General features: G+C 45.2%; 1 protein-coding gene across 1 annotated transcript in view; it reads left to right on the top strand.

The window, feature by feature from the left end:
• LOC119448579 (Down syndrome cell adhesion molecule homolog) overlaps window positions 1-21867 on the top strand; it is a 34849-nt gene extending 12982 nt beyond the window's left edge. The window contains exons 6-19 of the mRNA XM_049666415.1: window positions 1615-1763; window positions 2344-2475; window positions 2700-2852; window positions 5053-5123; window positions 8448-8700; window positions 9907-10011; window positions 10963-11154; window positions 12821-13117; window positions 14932-15111; window positions 17170-17313; window positions 19154-19202; window positions 19369-19453; window positions 19525-19606; window positions 20671-21867. Coding sequence (XP_049522372.1) covers window positions 1615-1763; window positions 2344-2475; window positions 2700-2852; window positions 5053-5123; window positions 8448-8700; window positions 9907-10011; window positions 10963-11154; window positions 12821-13117; window positions 14932-15111; window positions 17170-17313; window positions 19154-19202; window positions 19369-19447 — 1804 coding nt within the window. The 3' untranslated portion in view covers window positions 19448-19453; window positions 19525-19606; window positions 20671-21867. The remainder of the gene's footprint in view (window positions 1-1614; window positions 1764-2343; window positions 2476-2699; window positions 2853-5052; window positions 5124-8447; window positions 8701-9906; window positions 10012-10962; window positions 11155-12820; window positions 13118-14931; window positions 15112-17169; window positions 17314-19153; window positions 19203-19368; window positions 19454-19524; window positions 19607-20670) is intronic.
• The last annotated feature ends 763 nt before the right edge of the window (window positions 21868-22630 follow it).

Here is a 22630-nt window from a genome sequence, read left to right as displayed (position 1 = left end):
AGAATCGATGGTGGCTATCTTGGCCTGCTGACTCAAACTAGTGTTGTTTCTGCGAGCTGTAATACTGGTTTAATTCAGGACCTTCTTTGCAAAATCAGAGGACTTCAAACAAATATTCTGAAAGGAAACATTAGACTTGGTACCCCATTATGAATGCGGCGTCATCAACGTGGTCTTTTTGGCACAAAAGTTTGGTTTATGTCTCCGCTTGTGTGCCGAAGCCATGTAGAAATTATGCGACTGTTTCATGAGAGGTTAGAAAACACTTTTTTTTCTTTTTTATTTGCACATAAATGTTAGAAACCACGGTGCTCTGCTAAAAAAGACAAGCAAAAAAGCCAGAAAATCTTTTTAACAAGCTTTTACAAAAGTAGGTGAAGGGAGAAAGATCGATGTTATGTGAAGCTTTAGGATAAGCTTTTGATAATATAGTAGGTATAACCACACAAAATCTATTCGTTTAAAGCAGTGTGAACCACGCTGTAAGCTTTCCTACGCGGGTTTCCCGATCTTGGTGACCACACCTTTGCGGATTTGCCGCCGAACTCTCATTTCGAATTGGCACGAATACGTCGCTTCCTCAAGTACACTTAGAGCACTGCACGGGCCGATTGTTCCAGCCCGGGCCCGGCCCGGGCCCGTTTTTACGTTGGGCTGCCCGCCCGAGCCCGATCAAAACTTTTATGGCGAGACCCGGGCCCGGCCAGGGTCCGAAAATAATCTACGTTACCCGCCCGGCCCGGCCCGCCACCCCTTTACCTTAGGCCCGAGCCCGGCCCGAGCCCGGCTCGAAACCGGCCCGAACCCGGCCCGAGACCGAAAAATACATGTTTTTCAGAGTTGAGACACCCGAGAATAACTCGACGTGGGCCCGAGCCCGGCCCGGGCCCGCGTCAAAAATCCGAGCCCGGCCCGGGCCCGGGTCAAAAAGCACACGCCGTGCCCGAGCCTGGCCCGAGCCCGTGAAAAAACTGCTCTACGCGGCCCGGCCCGGCCCACGGGCCTGGCCGGGTCCGGGCTTTCGGGTAAGCCCGAGCCCGTGCAGTGCTCTAAGTACACTAACAGGGAGAGACTCAAACATCTCACTCTTTCTCACATGTTTAAGGACCTCGCCCTCAACCGATCCCAGGAAATATTCATAAATAAAGTACTTGCCAACAGAGCCACTACCCCTGACATAATTCACAAATTCACACATAAGTCACACGTAATTCACAAATACCTGACGTTGGCTGACCGAAAGAATGACATTGATGCCTCTGCCCCCCCCCCCCCCCCCTATATGCACCTTTTGCCACTCCGTATGCGAAGTCAACTTGCAGTATCTCATTGTACACTGTCCCATATTCAATATTTAGTGAGACAACAGCAATATTTTTATACATTGCCACAGTGAAGCTTTACAGAACGACATTCTCGAAAACCCCGATCATCTAGTAAAGTTAGCCCACTTCGGCGTTGCTAGCGGCCTAGGTTGCGCGATTTAGTGGGTGTTACCTCTCCTCGTATGTCCCTCCCCCCCCCCTCACCCCCCCTCGCGACCTTCGGTGCTTCTCTTTCTTAATAAAAGAATTCATTCATCCTTGAGCGCCAAGCATATTATTTCATTTACAGATATTCCCAAGTCGAGCATGCTGACGCCAACAAGGCGAGATCCACGCTGACCATCACGGACACCCAAAATTCGGACAATGCCCTCTTTACCTGTCACGCATCCAACGACTTCGGAGAAGACACCACCAACATAAACCTCATCGTTCAAGGTAAGCTGTCTCGCAAAAGAATTAGCCAGTGGTTTCGCATTATGGCAGGGAGCGGGTAAGGTCGATGCAAGTCCGACCATTAAAAAGCTTATTCCCTCACTAACACTAAAATTGAATAAACTTTGAGATAAAACTTAAGAGTAAATTTTACCATTACCAGGGCTTCTACCATATTACGAAACGTCCTTTTCGTAAGAGCGTTTCCTCAAAAGCTAGCGCTCGTGCGTCCGCCATTAATGGGAGCGAGCGGAGTGATAACAAGACGATCACCACGGCAGATGCCAATCCTAGACAACTTTTACGTGAAAAAAGTTTTTAGAATACGGGTACTGAATCTCGGGATTCCTAATATTGGCATTTGTAGACGTTCTTTCACAGAAGCAACGTCCGCGGTTGCCCATCACCGAAGCAATAGCTGTTCATTACGGCTGTCGCTATCATTAGTGGCAGGCACCCGAGCATGGACTAGTGAAGGAATGCCATTAAGTGAGAATAGTTTTGTGAATGCGGGCCCAGAACAAATTGTGGCATCCGCGCTGCTCAGCAGTGCTATTGGTCAGTAGTATTTCATCTTTGACAGATGTTCCTGGAATACCTGACAGCCTGCAAGTAAGCGAGGCATCCAGCAGATTCGTGCGGCTCACCTGGACAGAGCCTTTCAGCGGAAACATGCCTATAACGCAGTACCTTCTGCGATGGACAAACAAGGAAGGTCCGTCTTCACCTATATCCTCAACATAGCTTGTATCTTGAAATGAACTGTCCACTTCGTCTTGATCAATGTGTGATGCTTCGCGAAGACGCTAGTAGCTATGACATGCCACTTAACAAACGACGCACGTAACAGCTTAGCAATCAATGTGGCCTATTTCCACAAACTTACTGAAGGAAAGGAGTGCCCTCTGCTGAGCGGAGGCACGTTTTTGTGGTCCGCAGGCACTTGGGAGGACAGCGTGTCGGTGTCCGGCACCGAGACCAAGGTGACCGTACGGGGATTAGAGCCCTCAGCCTCGTACCTGTTCACCGTGAGAGCGGAGAATGCCTTAGGCCCCGGTGCTTACACTTCGCCGTTGGAGGTGCACTACCGATGACGAACGTAAGTGGTCCAGCGAGTTGCATAACTCAATCTCTCACTCAAGATTTCACACCTCAATCAAAGATAAAAGCAGATAGCACCGGCGTATAGGTTTGTGGAACAGAGCCCGCATACAGAGGCGGTTTCTGGTAAGCAATAGCTATTTTAAAGTGGAGAAGCAGCTTGGTGAAGGGGAAGCCGTTGAAAAGTATAGGTTATGTATGCTTATGGTATCACGCCCGTGTGTTTCTTGTTTATTTACCTTTAGATGCATTATCACGTGTATTCGAAAATTGCTTACACGTAACATTTGTATGCTCTCTAGATATAGAAGTGTGTGTATGTGTGCGCTGCGGCGTGCGTGCGTGCGTGGCGTGCGTGGGTGTGTGTGTGTGTGTGTGTGTGTGTGTGTGTGTGTGTGGTGTGTGTGTGTGTGTGTGGTGTGTGTGTGTGGTGTGTGTGTGTGTGTGTGTGTGGTGTGTGTGTGTGTGTGTGTGTGTGTGTGTGTGTGTGTGTGTGTGTGTGTGTGTGTGTGTGTGTGTGTGTGTGTGTGTGTGTGTGTGTGTTGTGTGTGTGCGTGCGTGCGTGTGCGTGTGCGTGTGCGTGTGCGTGCGCGAGAGCATGCGTGCGTGTGCGTGCGCGAGAGCATGCGTGCGTGTGCGTGCGTGTGTGTGCGTGCGTGTGTGATTCCGTGTGTTTGTGTGTGCATACGTACATACGTACGTTTTTCTCGGCAACAAGTTATTAGCGGTAACAGATGCCATGAAGTTTGCCTCATTCCCGCCCCATTCCGCGGTAAAAAAAATATTTAGGGCGATCTCTGTCTAACATAATATGACTGATACGCGAAGACAAAGAAGCATTTTTGCCTGCTTGTCGCTACTGATCTATATTCAAACACTTCAACTCTTGTTCTCATGAGCATCTGATGGGCAACCGCCCTGTTATCTACACGCATATTTACCCTATATATTGGTGTTTCTACTTGGTATTCGTGATCATTCGCGCTGCAACTTTCGTGGGCCGTTTCATCGGCAGCATCTCTAAGCCTTATTGCTGCATGTTATTTCGTTAACACCTTGGTGACTAACTTAGCCAAAGTGAATGGCAACCACCGAACAACCGGCGAGCGTTACGCTTAAATACCTTCCGCCACCAGACACCTATTACGCAGCTATGTCATCGCGTTTGAGGTTGATCCAGCAGCAAGTGCAAGACTACGTGTTGGCGCAGTTGCGACACGCGAACGCGGACATGTCATTCCGGGTTATTCGGCAAAGACACCTATTAGCCGCAATAGCGTTTCCGTTAGTGCACGCGCCGTAGTGGTGGAATTGAATCCAGCAGCCGGCGCCCTAAAGTATTGGTATAATAAATGTTCCGCTTCGTAAACTTGTATTTTACGTGTCATATTTCCCAGGAACTTGCTTGATAGAATTATGGAGAATACTACGCGGAAAGCCAGCAATCTATGTCGGCTACGTATTCTGAGGGACGAAGATCGCAGAACTGATAATAGAATCAGTGTTCTTAACTTTTGCTTGTTTACTAGAAGAGAAACTTGGGCGAGTTGGTGGGAATTCATGTGTAGGAAAATAACAGCGCAAGATAGACAAGGACACAGGCAAAGAAGAACACCACACTGGCGCTTTGCTTCTTTTTGTTTCCTTTTGAGATTCATTAGCCGCTGGAGTTTATTATTGATCATAGGTATAGCCGCCTCTTCGGAGGGCAAGCTGTCATTCCTCACGCTGTCATTCCTCTCCTCAAGCTGTCATTATTCAGTAAATTCAACAAGTATTCTTGCTAAATATTACCTCTGTAGGACTGAGTCTGATTACACACATTAGAGATATACATCAAAGGTGTAAAGGCCCAATTGGCCAATTTCGGCGAATTAAGAAGATTAATTGCTATGGATTATAGCAGTATTTCAGGCACCTCATGTCCCCGTGTTGCTTTGCCGAAAGAACCTCCTATCTGATCTTTTCTTTTGATTTAGTTCAACTCTTTCCTGAAGTCCACTTTGGATAAAATAGTGAGTCTTATTTTATAGGCGGCTTTACTTATGTCTCTTAGCAAGAGATATAACTGCCATTTACAACCTTGCTCAACTAAATATTAAAAATAGCGGAGGTATGCCTTTTTTCTTGTCAATAAAAATGCTACTCTATAACCTTTGACTTGTCTTCTTATTCTGTGCGGTCATTGCAGCCCCTCGAAATGCGCCGAGTAACATTCATCTCGCACCTATCGACTCCAGAAGCATAGCAGTAAAATTTGAGGTGAGTACATGCCATCTTTCTACTAAACATGCTAGCTCAGTGACCACGTTATAGCGAACAAGGATACGGTGCTTCACTAGAGCGGATGATCAAGAGAATCATCAATATTTGCGCATCATGATCAAGAATATGAGCATCGACAATTATAAGCATAAGGCATCTAGTGTCAATTATTAAGCACTGCGCATATAGTTTCTTATATTGTAAAAAAAAAAAAAAAACTTGTTTCGTAAAAAGCTTTTGTTTCGTGCCAGTGAATCCAGCTCACTTATATATAAGTAGTAAGTGAAATGTCTAAACACCCGTCCTCTCTGTCTTTTTTTTAACAGCACTCATTTCCACTTTGCATACTTACAACGCTCAGCCTCACAAATGCAATTTGTAATAAGTGGCCTTTAAAAAACAGAAAAAAAAATAATGGATATCTGTGCAATGTCTCTTTGCTATACCTTTTATTTTGTTTATACTACCTTCATTTCTTTTTCTTTAAAACTGTCTAGTGTGTAACCCAAACGGAGAATGCCTAGTGAATTTTCGTTTATTGTGCACTTCTGAAGTCGTATTTTTACAAGTGGCTCCTTGTATCTGCTGACGCACAGCTTTTTCCGCCATGCGTCAATAGTTGTATCATACATACAAGGGTTGCGCATACATTTTATGAAGTTTGCCGACATCTGTCTGTGCTATTTATAAACCAGAAACTTCCTCGCTCAGCCAATCACCCGATGTTTTAGTAGACGTAACGTACATCAGCAACAGTGCAATGACCAACGAACTGCGTAACACATCATGTTACCAAGATAATACAAAGCGTTCTCACACAGAGATGATCAGAAACGGTTAGGAGTGCAGACAGTTAGCAATACAACAATTAAGGTGAACTATAACCATGAGTATCATAACAACTTTCGAAAAAGAACAAACAGGTACGCATGAATGACATGTAGAAACGGGAAAAAAGGCAGGGAAAGCGGCAAGAACAAAAGTAGGGAGGTTAACCAAGGTCGCGTCCGGTTGGCTACCCTACACTTGGGTAAAAGGAAAACGGGAAGAAGATGAGAATTGAGATATCCACAAACAAAATTTGCCCCGAAATATATTACGCGACATATATGCTACTCGTGATTTCTTTTGTCCTCTTGTGTTCTTGACGTACTGTAGAAAAAATATTAAGCAGAAGGCTAATATATCATTGGATAACTTATCAGCAAAGCTGTCACCGACTTATGTTAGCGTCGGCTCAATGCTCTCGCCAAGCTGATCATGGAGACAATGCAATCAAAAGAATGGCTGAAATGACCCTGATGCCACGACCCGACGGTTGAAAATGGTTGCAATTTGACAGACACACCGAGAATTACCAAATAAGTGGGGTGTTTGCATATGATCACGCGCTTTGAGTGTGGAGCTGCTGTTGTTGAACTGTTTTGTTACTAGTGGATTATTGACATTGGCACGTAATACCTACTTTGGTAGAAGCGTATTTCAATGATGTTTCTTAAGTAGAACAAGTCAGTATATCATAAAGTCATAATAGTTCACGGATGATCACTACAGTAAGTTAATGTGATGTGGATTGACAATCCTCTATGATAGGACGCCATAATGCTATCATATATGAGTTGTTCAGGTGTAGCAAAACGACTTGTGAAGTTTTTCCATCGTCAGAAGTGAATGTTCGACTGAAGTTAGTCTGGTCCAGGAATACTTGAAATTACACAAATTAAACAATAAACAGCCCAGAAGGTTTAGTAGAAAGTAACTCAACATTTCGGAGTCATTCCGACTCCTTCTGCAGGGGTAGCTTTGGGAAGCTGCAGCAGCTCTTGATATATTCGATTTGAGGCTCTAGCGGTTGTTTCCGTGGAAGGTGACCGTGCATGCATGTAGGTTGTGCACATGGTTAACGCTCTTAAGGCGGTGGTCCCTCTCCGGCGGCACGAGCCCCCCGTTTTCAGTACTTTTGGAGTAACTGTGGCGGCTCTTTTACTTAGGATATAAAGTTGTGGTATATACCATAAAAAGCTTAATTCTTGTAGATTCCATCTATATATATTATAAAAAAATTGATTAATGTGATTTAGAAATAAATGTTCAAGAACAAGCATGAGACACATGGTTTTTGCGAACTGTGTCTCAGTTGTGACCATATTTAGAAGAAACTGCCGCACTTAAAGCATTGCGGCTTGCTCTGTAGCTTTAGGACATATTTATCTTAGACGTAGCAAAATATTTTTGAATTTTTACTTTTTGGATAACTTGCTTTTGAAAATTGCCAAATATCGCAATATTCTGTTGTAAACAGCCCGGCAACTACATGCTCAAGGAATCTAAATTTTGGATGAATAGAGTTCAAGAAATTTACATTTAGGACACAAAATTTCATTCATATAACTTTATTAGTTTTAAAGCGCAGCTTCGTAGCTTTATTACCTTCCCGCAAAAATGGGCAAAAATAAAACCAGAATTCTAAATATTGCTTATTTTCGGCCGCATTATTAGGAAAACTAATAACGTTACATGAATGAAATTTTGCGTCCTAAATGTAGATTCTTTGAACTCTATTTTATCCAAAGTGTAGCTTCCTTGAGCATGTAGTTGCCGGGCTGTTTACAACAGAAGATTCCAATATTTGGCAATTTTCAAAAGCAAATTATTCAAAAAGTAAAAACTCAAAATTAATTTGCTACGTCTAGGAACTATATAAATATGTCCTAAAGCTACAGAGCAAGCCGCAATGCAGTAAGTGCGGTAGTTTCTTCTAAATATGGTCACAACTGAGACACAGTTCGCAAAAACCATGTATCTCATGCTTGTTCTTGAACACTTATTTCTAAATCACACCAATCAATTTCTTTATATTATATATAGTTGGAATCTACAAGAATTAAGATTTTTATGGTTTATACGACAACTTCATATCTTAAGTAGAAGAGCCGCCACGGTTGCTCCAAAAGTACTCAAAACGGGGGGCTCGTGCCGCCGGAGTGGGACCGCCACCTTAACGAGCGATTCTTTGCCCCGGTAGGGGCTTGAATGTGCCACGACTCAAGGTATACAGAGCCGCTTCCGTACGCTTCTCTCAATCCCAAGAGCGAAGGCGCTAACAATATCAATTCTGTGGTTGAATGTCTCACACTGTTCGGCGACGACAATGTGCTAGCTGTCCAACTGATGGTTTGTCTTGGATTTGCTCTGTGTTTGCAACACGGAATAATCTTTTTTTAATGCGAAAGGTCCTCTTGAATTACGTTTTTTTTCGCGAAAAGCTGCACGTGGAGTCGAACGAGTGTGTATCTCTCCCTCCCCGTTCCACCCAACCAGCACCCGTCCTCTCCCAGCCCACCGGGTAGCAGCAGAAGCGGTGGTGGCGGCGGTGGACGAGTGGATGGCTACTACATTGCCTACCGTCGACAGGGTTCACCAGAGCCCCTCCGCTATCACACGCTGCACGAGCGAGAAGGCGTCCTCTCCGGTTTGGACAAGGACACCCGCTACGAGGTGCTCGTGCAGGCCTACAACGCCAAGGGACCGGGACCCCCTTCTGGGACGCATGTCGTACGCACCCTGGCGGCAGGTGGGGACAGAAAAAGTGTGCGTCCGTGGGCATGTGTTCATGGTGCGCCATTAAGCTAGCCTTTAAGAGTACAAATTCTTTCAGGGTAATGTGCCGCGTGTATTGCTACGTAAAGGGGCAGGAAAGGTGAATCACGGAGAGGAGGTTTTGGTCCAAGTAAAAGCGGGCAGCTCATAGTTAGTAAAGCCTTTAGAAACAGACTATTCTTCAATTTTATAGACATAATAAATGTGCAAACAGGGCCGGTATAACGTAGGCATACATATTGCTCGGCTCTATTCGTTTCCTGTCGTCCACCGTAAACGACCGGCCGGCCACAGTGGATGGATGAATGGATGGTTGCTATGTATATTATCGTGCCTTTTGAAATGGGGCGGTGGGCTGTGCCACGAAGCTTGTGTTCTTATAGTGCCTAATGTACTACCTATCTTTAAAACACACACACAAAGAATTCCCAGAAACAAAGTGTCTGAACCACAATTCGGAACCTTGTTTTTGTACGCCTCCGTTGTTTGTGGTTTACCTATTTTTCGGCCACCAAACCTCCAATCGCTTTTACAGTGATAACGTACTGCAGCGCTACTTGGGCCTCTGACGAGGAGCGGCTGATATTTGCAATCTGTCACAACGTTCTCGGGATATTGATTTACAAAAAAAAAAAAAAAAAAAAAAAAAACTTGTTTCGGTGTTGTAGCAGACGCGTGGCTAATGAGGACTGCCTATAGCAGGGAAAATATTATCTCTGTTTAGTTATTCCAAGGAAGTAGATACGTAATCACGGCAGAACACTATACTGCTTAGAGCAGGAGGTTACGATTAAGTGCGTCAAATTCAAATTAATAACACAGCAATGCAATAGAACGGTAACAACACAATGGTATCGCTATAGACGGTTTCATGCTCGCGATAACAGCAGCGAGCGTGCCGCCCCCAAGAAACTTCCGGTCACGTGCCTTATCAGGCTGCTATGTTTTAACGCATGGTTGGTTCATTGCCAGTTGCATTTAGCAGCTACGTCAGTGGGCAAAACAGGAAGCCGTGCAGGGCCTATGTTTGTAATCAGTGAAAAGGGTATACATTATGCACGCTTTGTTGCTTTGTTCAATGCATACAAGAGCAATGTTTTCCCACTGAATTAGGTAACCTCGGTACCTTCATTGACCACCGCGGTGAGCCATAGCGGATTGCGCATCTTTGATGTTGCAGATCCTCCGCCGCCGCCAACGTACCGTGTGGTGGGCACCTCGGCTCGGACCATCTCGCTGGCTTGGGAGAGGCCGGTCATCCCTTTCGACGATCCTCCTATCAGGAGTAAGCCCATACGCTGCATTATTGATAACGTGGGTTGCTCCGCCGCCAGTGATGACGTGGTCCGTTGCGAAGGCAAACGAGACCCGCTTTCCTCGCTGATTTGGAAAGAAATAACGCAACGACGGAATAGCCTTATGACTTCAGCTAGAATTGAAATGGATGAGCTGTAATTGCGAGTTGACTTATAAATTAATTTAGAATATGCTTTAGAACGCTTCTATATGTGCCTCGAATGGCGTGATGACAAGATTTGGCACCCCCAGTAGCTGATATCTGTAAGCGCAGGTGTGGTTCACCCGGAGTTATTCAGGTGCGCTCTTCAAGGAGAATACTTCACTAAGCGCTTTCAGCATACGAGGGCTGAATAATTATGCTGCACGAGTTGAAGTGGTCCGTATAGATGTCTTCTGTGTGTTTTATTTGTTTCTTAGTTAGGAAGAAATGGGCGTGAGCAATCTGTGGGTAATATACGAGTAGCTTCGACGGCAGTTGTCCAAATATTTAAGAACACTGCACTTCATACATAGTGTCTCTAAGCATACTGAACAGAAGAAAGAAAATATGAAACGGTGTACATTAACTCTCACTTATTTCAGTGCCGTGAACAATATGCTGGTGCCTGTAGAATTTGTTCTTGGTTGCTGAGCTTGGCCTTTAGAATGTGGCCCCATAAAAACATATCATATCGTTTTACGCGTTGTAGGCTACAAAAGTAGCATTCTGTCAAGCTTCTTCGCAAGTAGAAAGCTGTAGAAATTGTAAAGAAACAATTACCCACATCACTGCGCTATGAATACTCCTCCGCTCTTCTTTAACTTTGCCTCTCTCTTCTTTACTTCCCTTAAATTTTTTCGCGTCTACTGTCTTCGTGCCAGTGTAGCGTACCAAACCGGATTTCTAGTTCTCATTGATCTCCTAATCTCCTTGTTCTTTTCTCTGTCTATTTCGCAGGCTACTACGTGTCATGGCGACTGGAGGGCGACGAGCACCCTTGGCGGGAGCAGTCGGTGGGTGGGGACAGGACCAGCTTTGCGCTGTCCGGTCTCGCGTGCGGCACGAGACACCAACTGCGCATGCGCTCAGCCAGCGACGTAGGACGAGGACCCGAAGGAAACGTGGTCACCGCCTCCACTGAAGGGAACCGTAAGTTTTACTTCTCAGTAGCAGGGGACTGCCAGCTTAAGGTGCGTATAGGACAAATTCAAAGGAACCATGAGCGATTTACGCATGACTCATAACACAAGGGCCACCATCCATTGAAGTAACTTCATAACTCATAAAACATAAGAAACAGACTAAACCTTTATCGTTGAGCCATGGCTTAACTCTTTGAAGCCCGGTGTATTTGATAAGCAGTATTTTTCATACGCTTTTCTTTTTGTCCCGTGGAACTTTTTCTTCCGTGCCGTCAGCCTGTACTATTTCTATAACTTAGAGATCACGATTCCACGCAGCAATAGTTCGGTGACAGTGTCCTTATATCATTGGAAAGAAGACCTTTACGAGCTCGGGAACAGTAATGAAGCCTCTCGTGCACCTGTCAAGGCGGTGTGGAACAGGCTGAAAAAAAAAAGAAAGAAAGATTCGTAATGAAAAGGCACAAGAGCATGCGGAGGACACAGCACCATTCTCTGTTTGAGGAAACGCATGCTTTCACCGAGCGAGCGGTTGAGGGTCACTTGTGTTTTATACCTGAAATCTTTATTTCTCGTTATTTTTATTCACTGGTGCTTTCTTCTCCCATACCAGACTTTAAGTTAACATTCTGATTTCTTCTATAGTAACAAACTTGCGTGCACGATATAGTTAAGTATCGGTTAAACGTTGGTCCAGCGTTTTCACTATTTCCCATCACAAAACTGTAAACTGTGTCAGAATTTACACAGTCGATGACTTCGGTGTCCGCAGGATAACTGGGCGTAGGTTCCTGAACGATTGTAGTAGACATGGTTGCTGTGATAGTACTCTACATAATGCGGGAATTTCACAGCACAGGATACATAGTTTTGTCAGCAGAAACTTTAGGCGCAAGTACGTAAGGGCGCTGTAGTGCGCTGTTAAAGAAAACAAATAACTGGCGCCTACGTAGTATGTTTCTTCGTTAACTGAAATTTATTGTTTCTGGGCAGCGCTGCTACGCATCTCTGCTATTTATCACATCTCTTGTAAGAGATCGGGCATGCGATGCTTCGCTATACTAAACATCTGTGAATGGGCAAAAAGAAGATGTGGTCGTAACGTGAGTGACGTGGATACGGCCCTGGTTACGACCCAGGCTGCACAAATTAGCGGCCTTGAGCAGTGTACTCTTCAAGGCCGATACAGCGTGATTAGCAACTGCAGCAACGTTTCTAATTCTCCCTGTGACTTTACACCGTGCGCATCTTTACGTGACCAGGATGAAAGTGTCATGCCAACTTTCTTCCTGTACATCATGCCAATAGCGTTTTCCTGTTGACACAGAATTTACAGGACGGGCCCGAAAGTGACGACGTCGCGTTATCTTGCGGTGTTTGCACCCCATGTGTATACCACCTCTCCCGAAATCATCCCGAACGTATAACAATGCTGCTTTTAGGAGTTGAGAAATAGCCAAGCCATTTGCGGTCTCCTTATATAAGTTGTGTTTTACTAATAGTACTCTCACACACGCCAAGTATTAATAACGTCTTATATAACGTTTCACGACGCAGAAGATCGAGAAAAATAAGATGCAAACTTGACAAGATGCTAGCCCTAATTGACGCATAGATAACCAGAAAGTTTTATACAAGTCGCGTTTATCACAGTGAACTGTCGCTTTCTGCAGGTCCCGTGCTCCAGCAGCCGGACCGTCTGGTGGCGAGCAACTCCAGCGCCGCCTGGCTGCACCCCGAGGCGTGGTGGCACGGCGGCTGCCCCATCAGCCACTTCACCGTCCACTACCGGCGCAGCGCCGAGACGGACTGGACGCTGGTGTCCAGCCACCTGCCCTACAGGCGCGACGAACCGTTGGTCCTCTCGGACCTGGAGTCGGGATCCTGGTATGTGCTGCTCATGGTGGCGCACAACGACGCCGGCAGCACCACGGCGCAGGTCAACTTCGCCACACTCACGCCTGATGGAGGTTCGTTGCGCTCCGCTCTTTGTCAATTGAAACGCCTCTGAAAGTTTTCTGTTTATTATTTTCAGAACATTGCACGAAAGATTACAAACAATTTAGATATAGTGTAGGAGGTCTTGTGGTTCAAGAACCGTAGGCGGGACCTCCCGTCATAGTAAAAAAGGAAGATAAAAACAGAGTTCTTTAGCGATAAAAGGTTTGCGAATGCTTTAATACAAATGAGAATAGCATGGATATTAGCAAGAAATAACCACGCGATCACAGAGAGGTCAAGAAACAGAAAAACTAGACATAGAATAACAACGACTTCCATTTAATCTTAAACATTTTGATAAATGTACCATCTTTAACACCAGCGTCTCAGAGAGAGAGAGAGATAGGTATATAAGGAAGGCAGGAGATGTTAACCCAGTCAAGAGTCCGGTTGGCTACGCTATACGTTGCGGGAAGGGAGAAGGGGAAGAGAAAGAAGAGAGAGAGACAGGGTTGGGGGGGGGGGGGTATGGAGACGTGTACGGACCGTACTACAGGGTCTCAGGAATACTAATTAGATGTGGAAGAAAAAAAGTACACTTTGTTTACCATAGTTAGCATTTACATACGACAAAAGAAGATCGTGCCTCGTGGAAAACCTAGTTCTGATAGGATTACGAAGTAAGTCATCTGTAACGATGTCTCAAGTAAGTAGACGGCGGTAAAGGCTACAAAATAATACACCAACGCTGTACCGATATAACTTGGGAAACGGCAAATCTTTCAGTTGACAATCCCTTGGGAAAGGCGGTGATAAACCTGGACTGGAAAGTGAGGATTCGAACTGCTTGTTATTGTAACTTGTATAAAAGCCAGGTGTGAATTTCGTACAGGCAGCTTATCTATGGTACATTCAACACGTGCTAAACTTCCCGCGCGTCTTAGAAAGTTTCAGCTCCAAGTTTCCATGCGTCTTAAGTTTTCTAGTTGAAGACGGGGAATGTTTTCCGCTGAGTAAAGTTCCTCATATCGCGCGAGCCCATTGGTTAGCTGCAAACACCACTGAGGGTGACACGACGGAACCAAAAGAACAGGCCACAAAGAGGAGTCCCTGCAGAGACGAACTTCCTAAAATCTGAATTCACTCCGCCTGCTAATTTGCGGCGTGTCAATGGATTGCGCATCACGTCGCAATCTGTTGGCAGCAAAACGGTGAATCATGTTAGTCAAGTGCGTCCACGCATCCGTGCATGCATACCTATTTAGTAACCACAGAAAAAAAAAGACGCAACAGTATGGAAAGAAGCCAGAATTATTGCCTCAGAGTAACGGAACGTGAGAAATGTATGCATGAACAAGTGGAGGGAACGTAGGTCACTAGAACTTTTTTTTCCCCCGGTGAATGAAGATACAGCTGCGTTTTCTTACTGAGATTACATGCTGGGATGGGTCATGGAGAAATGCTTGTGGGCTTGCTTTTTGGTATCTGCTTTGAGAAACCGCTTTGCTGGTCGTCTTGTGCAGCTAAGCGAGTTTTTTTTTTTTTAGTTATAACATTACTGTACTTCAAAAAAAAAAAAAAAACATTAAAAGCGCGAACTCATGCGACGCCGGTATGTGAATGTTGATTGAATGGTGTGTCCATTATTTCTGCCCTTGGCATGCCTGGTAGGACCTTGCCATGTTTATTTAAGAGCGCGCATCTGAAGTATACATGTCCTTGCTTTAAGCCATGGCACAGATTTCAGAAGGTGTGGAGTTGTCTTAAGGGGGTCTTCGCTATGACAACTATTGAACGCGGCTATTTCAATCAGTCGTACTAAAATCATTTGCTGGTGTTTCAGACGTGCCTTCACACAAGCCGCACCTACTTGATGCCAAGATGGCGTCCTTCTACCGGCACCTCACTGTGACGCTACCCATCGGCAGCTCGGTGCTCGTGCTCGTCGTGGTGCTTGCGGTGCTCTGGTGCGTGATGCGCCGCCACGCGGACGACACTACTGCTGCGCAAAGCACACCTCAGGGTGAGTGAGGGTTGTCACGGATAGTAGTCACGAATAGATGCCTCAGAAAAGGCCTCTTTATATATCTGCATAGAAAGCGGAGGCCAGCGTAAGCTATTTGATTGTTCCTCTGCATCCAGGTACTGAAGTGAACAACGTAAGGAATATTCATGAGAAAATGCTGAAATGCTGCTACTGTTTTCGTTTTGATGTGTTTTGCCGCGATGAAGTGTCGTAAATTCTGAATATATAACACACTTTCTATAGCCATGCTTTGCACAATGTATAAAAAATAAATATTGGGGCCTGCTTACGATCTCATTATGAGGCACGCTGTAGTGAGGAACTCCAAATTAACTTTGACCACGCGTGGTTCTTTAAGTTGCACCTAGTCTCAGTACACGAACATTCTTGCACTTTGGCTCCATCTAAATGCAGCCGCCGAGTCCAGATCGGACCCGCGATCTCGAGCTCAGCAGTGCACCAACAGAGCCACTAAGCTACCGCGATGGGTGACACACTGTATCATTCCTATTGACAATGTTCACCCTGATTTGTTCCGTTCGAATTGAGCCGTCTGCTTAAACTTTCCAAGTAGAATAACATTTGAGCGCTAGCAGACAAAGACAAAAGGGAGATGTACAGACACCAAGATCAGCTACGACTCCCTTCTGTGCTTGTCTGTTGGCGCTAAAACGTCATCCAAGTTCGTGTATCAACACGCTCAGCACACTGCAGTGATAAAGTACATTTACAACTAGGTTATGAAAGGAGAACGCCTTCACCGTAGGGTAAAATTTGTGTAGCGTTTCACGCAGTTTCATAGTAGCGTGGACACAAGTTAGGTATTGACTGAAATCGGCGTCGCGGCTGCCGTATCTTTTTCTTTAGTTTGTCATTAAATATTGCTTCTTTGCTTTAGCGCACATAGAAATGAAGCAGTTGAGATAGAAATGAAGCAGTTTCACTGAAGACACCTCGGTTTCCTCAGCGGAACGAATTTATACTAGAACAGAGCAGTTCACCTGAAACTGGTTGAATGTACACGCGAAAGTTTATTTTTCCTTGAGAGGAAAAGTTATCATCTAACCGAAGGTTACACGAAGTTACAAAAAAAAAAAAGAAACAGACGGCTCTCACTGAAAGAATGCCTCGCAGTTGAGGAAAGATTCATCCTGGTCCGGGGTTCGAGCCCAGGAGCAACGCGCCTTTCTAGGGGTGGTCGCTCTACTATCTGAGCTAAACAGGAGGCTAGCAGATCGCAGCGAGACCTAGAAGATACCTGTGCTTCGAGCAATCGAATAATTGGTCTTCGAGTTGTCGATTAATTCCGTACCCTAGCGGTATTCCGCCGCACTGATTTGTCATATTTATTTTTCTACAGGAACAGTCGCGGTTTACAGGAACACACACGCGCCGACGGTGACTACAGCAATGATGTTTATGTTTCTGTACCAGAGCACTGTACGCAACCTGCACTGTTTACAGCCTAGACGACAGCGTATCCGACAGTCTACGAATATTGCGCAGTGGCGTAGCTGCGTCAGTAAACTTCCTATTGGCGACAACCAATTCTCAAGACGGCAGTACAAGAGTGAGAGAGATACCGCAAGGAGAGAAACGGCAGAGAATTCAACGAGACCAGCATCTTTCCATTACACACCGTGTAATGGAAATATGTGAAAGAGAGAGGAAAGTGAAAACTGCGTGCACGCGGGAGGATCCACAGGAGGACTTAAATGGTCACTCAGGCCGGTACACTTGAAGAGCTCCACTATGGTGTGCAAATAGCTTCTTGTGCCAGTTACGGATGTGGCCACGTTCTGACTATCTTTGGTTCAGAAAATGGTCTCGAGTCTAGTCGGTTAGAAGTTGTCCTGAGAGAGAGGGGTGTTGAGCATCGTAGCAGGGTCAGATAAACAACAGCTGCTCACTGGTTTCCTCGCACCTACAGGAGTAGTAGCACGTCGGGCTATCGGCCATTCCAATACGGCAGGAGTAAGCGTTCGTGTACAGTGCGAGAAACAGACGACGAGCACTGATTCTGTCATAATCTGCGTGCCTTGTTCTTCCTCGCAGGTAGCGTGTGCGGCGAGCGTTACAAGAGCGAGGTGTTGAGCTCTGTGGAGCCCACGTACTGCGGCGGCGGCTCCTCGCGAGGATCTTCAGCCTACGCGGTGCCACACAGAGTCTACGATGTGCCTTACGCCCAGAAAAGACCAGGTATTCAGACGAGAGGCGACAATTGTTTCCTTATTGGTGACCCGTTTTTTGATAGGCTATGCTCATTCTAATCATTTTGATTCCAATGAAAATTCTTTTTTTGATTCCCGAATTAGCGTTAATAACTCAATATGCATGATACACTTAACTATGGCGCATGCACGTTCGTCGGCGATTTTATTTTTCTTGGAGTGAGGCCTACAGGAGGTGCCCTCTTACATCAGTTACACACTCGTGCAGACATCAATCATTGTGGTAACAACGCCTATTAGACGTTATCAAGTGCAGGCGGGGTTGTGGGCCTCTTAGTGCGGTGCAATGGTGGGTCAAGTTGATGAGGCACAAGGAGTTCAGAACAAGAAACCTAGCAAGCAAAAAAAAAAAAAAGGAAACCCCTAAGAAACAAAGGAAAGTTCAACCAAGAAAATGTTCCACTTGTTGCTATGTACAACCGTGAGCAAAAGTATACGGGCCAAAGCGATAAATCCGATCTTTTCCTCTGCCTGTGAAATTGACTGACCTGAAACTGACTTGAAATTGAGGACTGCAGTCAAAACTTGGCATTGCGTACTTTTCAGTGTACTCGTCAATCCCAATTTGTGCTTGTTAATTACGAAGAAATTCGTTTTTTATCGTTGACCCTGTGGTCCATATAATTTTGCTCACGAGTGTACAATCAATAGTGAATACGTCAACAGTGCTGTCAGCAAAGCAACAAGGATCTGAATATGAGTGAAGTAATTAAGCATGGTGTTCCAAGTCCGTACAACTGCCGACGTTTTAAAGCCTCGTCCCTATAAATCCCGCAGAGATGATGCCCTGAAAGCGATTACATCAGTGAGATTAGCATTTAGGTCAACGTGATAATGTCGCGGTCTGGAGGGTTTTTCGCAGAAAGCGTACAGTACAGTCCATGCACCCGTGCGATGGCCGTCATGAGGACGACATAAACAAGATGCTTTACCCATATTCACAAAACGTCTACTACATATAAGCGTCTTCTCATTCGCCCAAAGTTCAGGTGCCCGTCACCCGTGACAGATATCAGTGGGATAATGAGACAATCACCGAGGCAACAGCAATACTTATACTTCGCTTACATATGAGTATTGGGATTACGAGCCGTTGCCTTTAGAGCGACGAGATAAAACATTATTTCACACTTACGCCCGATCTAAGCTATGGGACAAGCCTGTGAACTTCTGCTGTCGGTTATCGAAGCTTATTTTGGAGGCCATGCAAAAACAGACATTTAGCCCCAGTGCTCCAGCAGCCATTCTATATTTGGGCATGGTTCCTTCCACACCCAGTTCAGAACCACCTGAAAGCTCGCTTGCGAATTGCGTTCGGAAGCAACCACATAGAAAATAAGATTTTGAAAGCTAGTGGAATTAGAGGGAGACCCGACATACGCAATTTCTGTTAAATGAAAGCGTGAGTAGGTTTCATTCATTGCACATTGCCACTTTGTGGATTGGCCTGTAATCGAGTGGTGACGTGATTTTCAAGCGGGAAGGGCTTCCATGGGCAAATCATGGCAGATTGGCTAAAGGACAATTTAGTGTTATGGGTACTTTGTAGGAGCTAGAACACCTATATTGACACGAGGAGCGCCAGCCGTGTGCACTCACAGCATCTCAGGCCACCTCGCGCTTTTTTTTACGTGTGTGGTCAATATAGTTTGTTATCGAGAGCGTCCAGGAGCGTTGTGACCCAAAGTAATAATTTGCAATCTTCTTCTCGTCACGGACAAACAAATTCACATGCCGTAGATGGCGATGATAATGAATTAATTATTAGTGCCATTTACCTTTTCACGCTTTCCTTTGCTTTCTTTCAGTGGAACAGATAGCCATTCAATCTAGGAAGTCACAGGGTGCGACGGGTCTGTAAGTTTTCTCTTACATTTTGCCATCACAACCTTTGGAATAGAATGAGGTAGAAATTCGATCGCGTACGACGAAAATAATTCTCCAACTTTATTTACAAAAAAAAAAAAAGCCTGCAAAGGCACTCATTTCGGTTGAATTGTGTTTTATTTCACCTATGTTGCAGAAGCCGTGATGGGTCTCAACTCTTCTACGTGTCAAGCAAATCTAAAGTATTCGACGAGGACGAAATGCATAGGTTATGACGCGTGGTAAGTTCGAAGGAGATGCACTGCGCTTTAGTGCTCAACCTTAACCTGAATATGTACGGTGAATCGTACAGGCTGCCGTCGTACCATTGTATTGGAGGACGTAATGCGAGCAGTGTTGCCGCAGGATGATCACCGCTCCTCTGCCCAATATCAGTGAGTAGTGCTATCATTTCCTAATGTGCGTTAGCTTTCTCTGTATTATTGTCAGGTGTTGCTAAGGTATATAGCTGCTTCGTTATCGATAAGCTTCATTCGTACTACGGAGCCACTATTTGTTGCCTGTGTGTTCCCACCGAAGATTTGTCAATCGTTCACTTTTGATTTCACAGTTTACCAATAATCACTTTGTCTATCACATTACCAACCTTGACTTCTCTTTTGTCTGTCTCGTCTGAGGACATCTTGCGCAAGCATTAAAGTAAAGGGTGCTGTTACATAGAACCATAGCGAAACTAACGACAATACGTCCATATAAAAATTTGGTGTGATCGCAGTGCTACTCAAGAAGGCCTATAGAAATTAGCTTTTGGATTCTAGCCTTTCGTGAAAACAAGACAAATGCAGCAACGAGGACGAAAGAGCTAGTCACTTATGAAGAAATTTGTCAGGTACTATAGTGTTTAACTGCAAATCAATTCCAAGTCAAAAGTCCTTAATAGCGTTCAATTGTCTGAACTTGGCTAGTTTGCTTATGTCAGCCGACTTCGCTAATGTAACCCATCAGGGACATTAGAATTTAGAGTACAAGCACCACTGACGAAGACTACGTTTATTGAAGAACTGAAGGAAACTCGCGAAATAACTGTATAGCATAGAAGTAGCAAGTAAACATGCTATAACTTACTCCATTATTTAATAAACTGCTGGTGAACGGTGTTTGATTTCCCTCCTCGGTCGTTATGAGCCGCGAGTAATGGTTTTTGTTGAATGTTTCGAACACACTTCAGCGTGTGACAAGATGTGTCTTAAACTATATGGCATAGTCCCCGCAAAACGCCTGGCACAACGAGGCATAACGGAGTCAGAAGCACTATACCTCTCAGTTTAGCCATATTTGGAGCAACACATTGCGACACAACAAAGTGGGCTACCCAACATGCGGTCATGTTCCGCACCCGTTGGATTCGAAACCACTGACGAATACCGCCGCTTTTTATGCTGCTTCAGTGTTCAAAGATGGCTTTACTGTTTTTTTTGTTCTCGTGGCTTTTTTCTAGATCGATACATTCGGAACCAAGTGTACACTGCGACCACACCTCAGCGCATCATCATCCCGACCCTCAACGGTTCGCAATTGAACATGGCAGCTCAGACGATCGGATTTTCGATCTCACTGCCAGAAAGGAGTCGCTTAGGCCGAGCGCCTCGATACCATACTTGCTGTTGATTGTTCTTATTTTGGTGGAAACTGCAATACAAAGCAAAACTATTGGGACCTTAGACCATAACCGATTCTCTAACCACGTAATAGGACCTATGGTTGATGCGGGTGGGGCAGGGGGATGGTGTGGTTAGGCCTTAGTCAATTCACAATAAAAAGGTTTAGCCTGTCCGTGTTAAGGTGAAAAGGGATGGGACGGGGGGGGGGGGGGGTGTATTGTGGTTTACGGAATCGACTTGAACACCAGATGCGTGGATGGCAGCCACAGTAGTGACATCTTGGGGCGTTTTGTTCACCCAAAAAAGTGCTGAGACACACTTTGGTGGTTCTTTCTGTTCTCGTCGAAGGAAAAGAAAAAGAGCCAGTATATGCATTCAGTTTAAGTTGTTGATGATGCAGCGAGGTATCATTTAGACCAGTATTGAAATGATAGTGTTATGTGCTGTGGTCAAACTCAACGTCACTAGGTGGCGCCACCAGCGTTGCTGTTCATTTTTACGTCTTTATTAATACGGCATTGCCCTTTAAGACGACATGCCATGAAAGACAATTGACCTTATTGACCAGCTACGGGAGGGCAAGAGCTCACCGACAATAGCAGGTAGCCACGGAGGAACAATTTGGTGTTACCGGAACATATTATGGTTTTACGTAAGATGTGCTATCTTCAAACATCCGCACTTAAGAGTGTTGGTGTACTGTGATATTTGCTTACAAACATTGTTTCCTTACACAAAAGGACTGCGATAGGACATTCCCCCCAAAAAAGCGACGACCGAAGGTTGCGAACCAAAAAATCTAATTGCGGTTGTACTTATTATAACTGAAGAAAAGTGACTTGCGTACTCACTGCCGCGTGCACAATGTTCAGGCGTTCTAATATGGCACACCGTTTCTGTGCTGCGACGTTATGACACTGCGTATGAGTAATTGCCACGAAAGGGTGTGCACCTTATGTAGAAGGCTTGTTAATGTGCGTGATGACGCCGGCTGTTTTCGTGACTTTGTAAATTTGTACATACGCGAAAATAAAATTTAATAAAATATTTTACAAGGTGTCTTGTGGCTGTGTCGTTCTTTGGAAAATGAAACACATGGAGATCTTGGAACGACAGCAAGTTGAGCTAGTTGGTTCGGATTCATGTTAGGAGAAAGTTATGCACGCAGACACGTACACAAAAGAGGGAAACGTACAACGTCGACTATGAACTGAAGGGTAGCATAGTGGCGGAGAAGAAGGTAGACATTATAAATTGCGATACCATTTCCTGGGCATGCGCAGATAAGTTTTGTGTCTAACTTCTCTTTTCCGCCACTGTTCGACCATTCAGTTGATAGTTGGCGTCTGTGTTATACGTTTCATACGTTTCCCTCTTGTTGTCTCCGTGTCTGTACGCCCAAGCTCCTCGCCCACCGAGCGGCGGGCGAGGAGGACATCGAGGCACCCTACACTAAGCTGCGCCGTTCGTACGCAATTCTTAGCCAGAAAGTTCTTACGCTAAGAAAAGAGTGCAACCGAAGTGGCAGCGCATTTACCTACGACTTCGTATGAGAGCGAGGCGGAAGCAAAGCTCGGAATAAAAGACAAGGAATGAAAACAAGCGCGGTCAACTGATAGCATGCTCGCACATCATAGGTCTCTAGCTGAGGCTATATATTATCACGGCAAATTCCTGCACACCCCTTTTCGACAGATTCATTTTCCGGGTTTCTGCTGCGGCGCCGTGAAGCGCAACGCCGCTCGCCCGTTCACCACACTGCCGTCAGAAGAATGGCAGTGGAAGCGGTTCAAGTGT

This window comes from Dermacentor silvarum, chromosome 4 (assembly GCF_013339745.2).
Source record: "Dermacentor silvarum isolate Dsil-2018 chromosome 4, BIME_Dsil_1.4, whole genome shotgun sequence".
Classification (NCBI taxonomy): Eukaryota; Metazoa; Arthropoda; class Arachnida; order Ixodida; family Ixodidae; genus Dermacentor; species Dermacentor silvarum.
The sequence above is the reverse complement of the archived record's forward strand: the minus strand, read 5'-3'. Positions and strand labels throughout refer to the sequence as shown.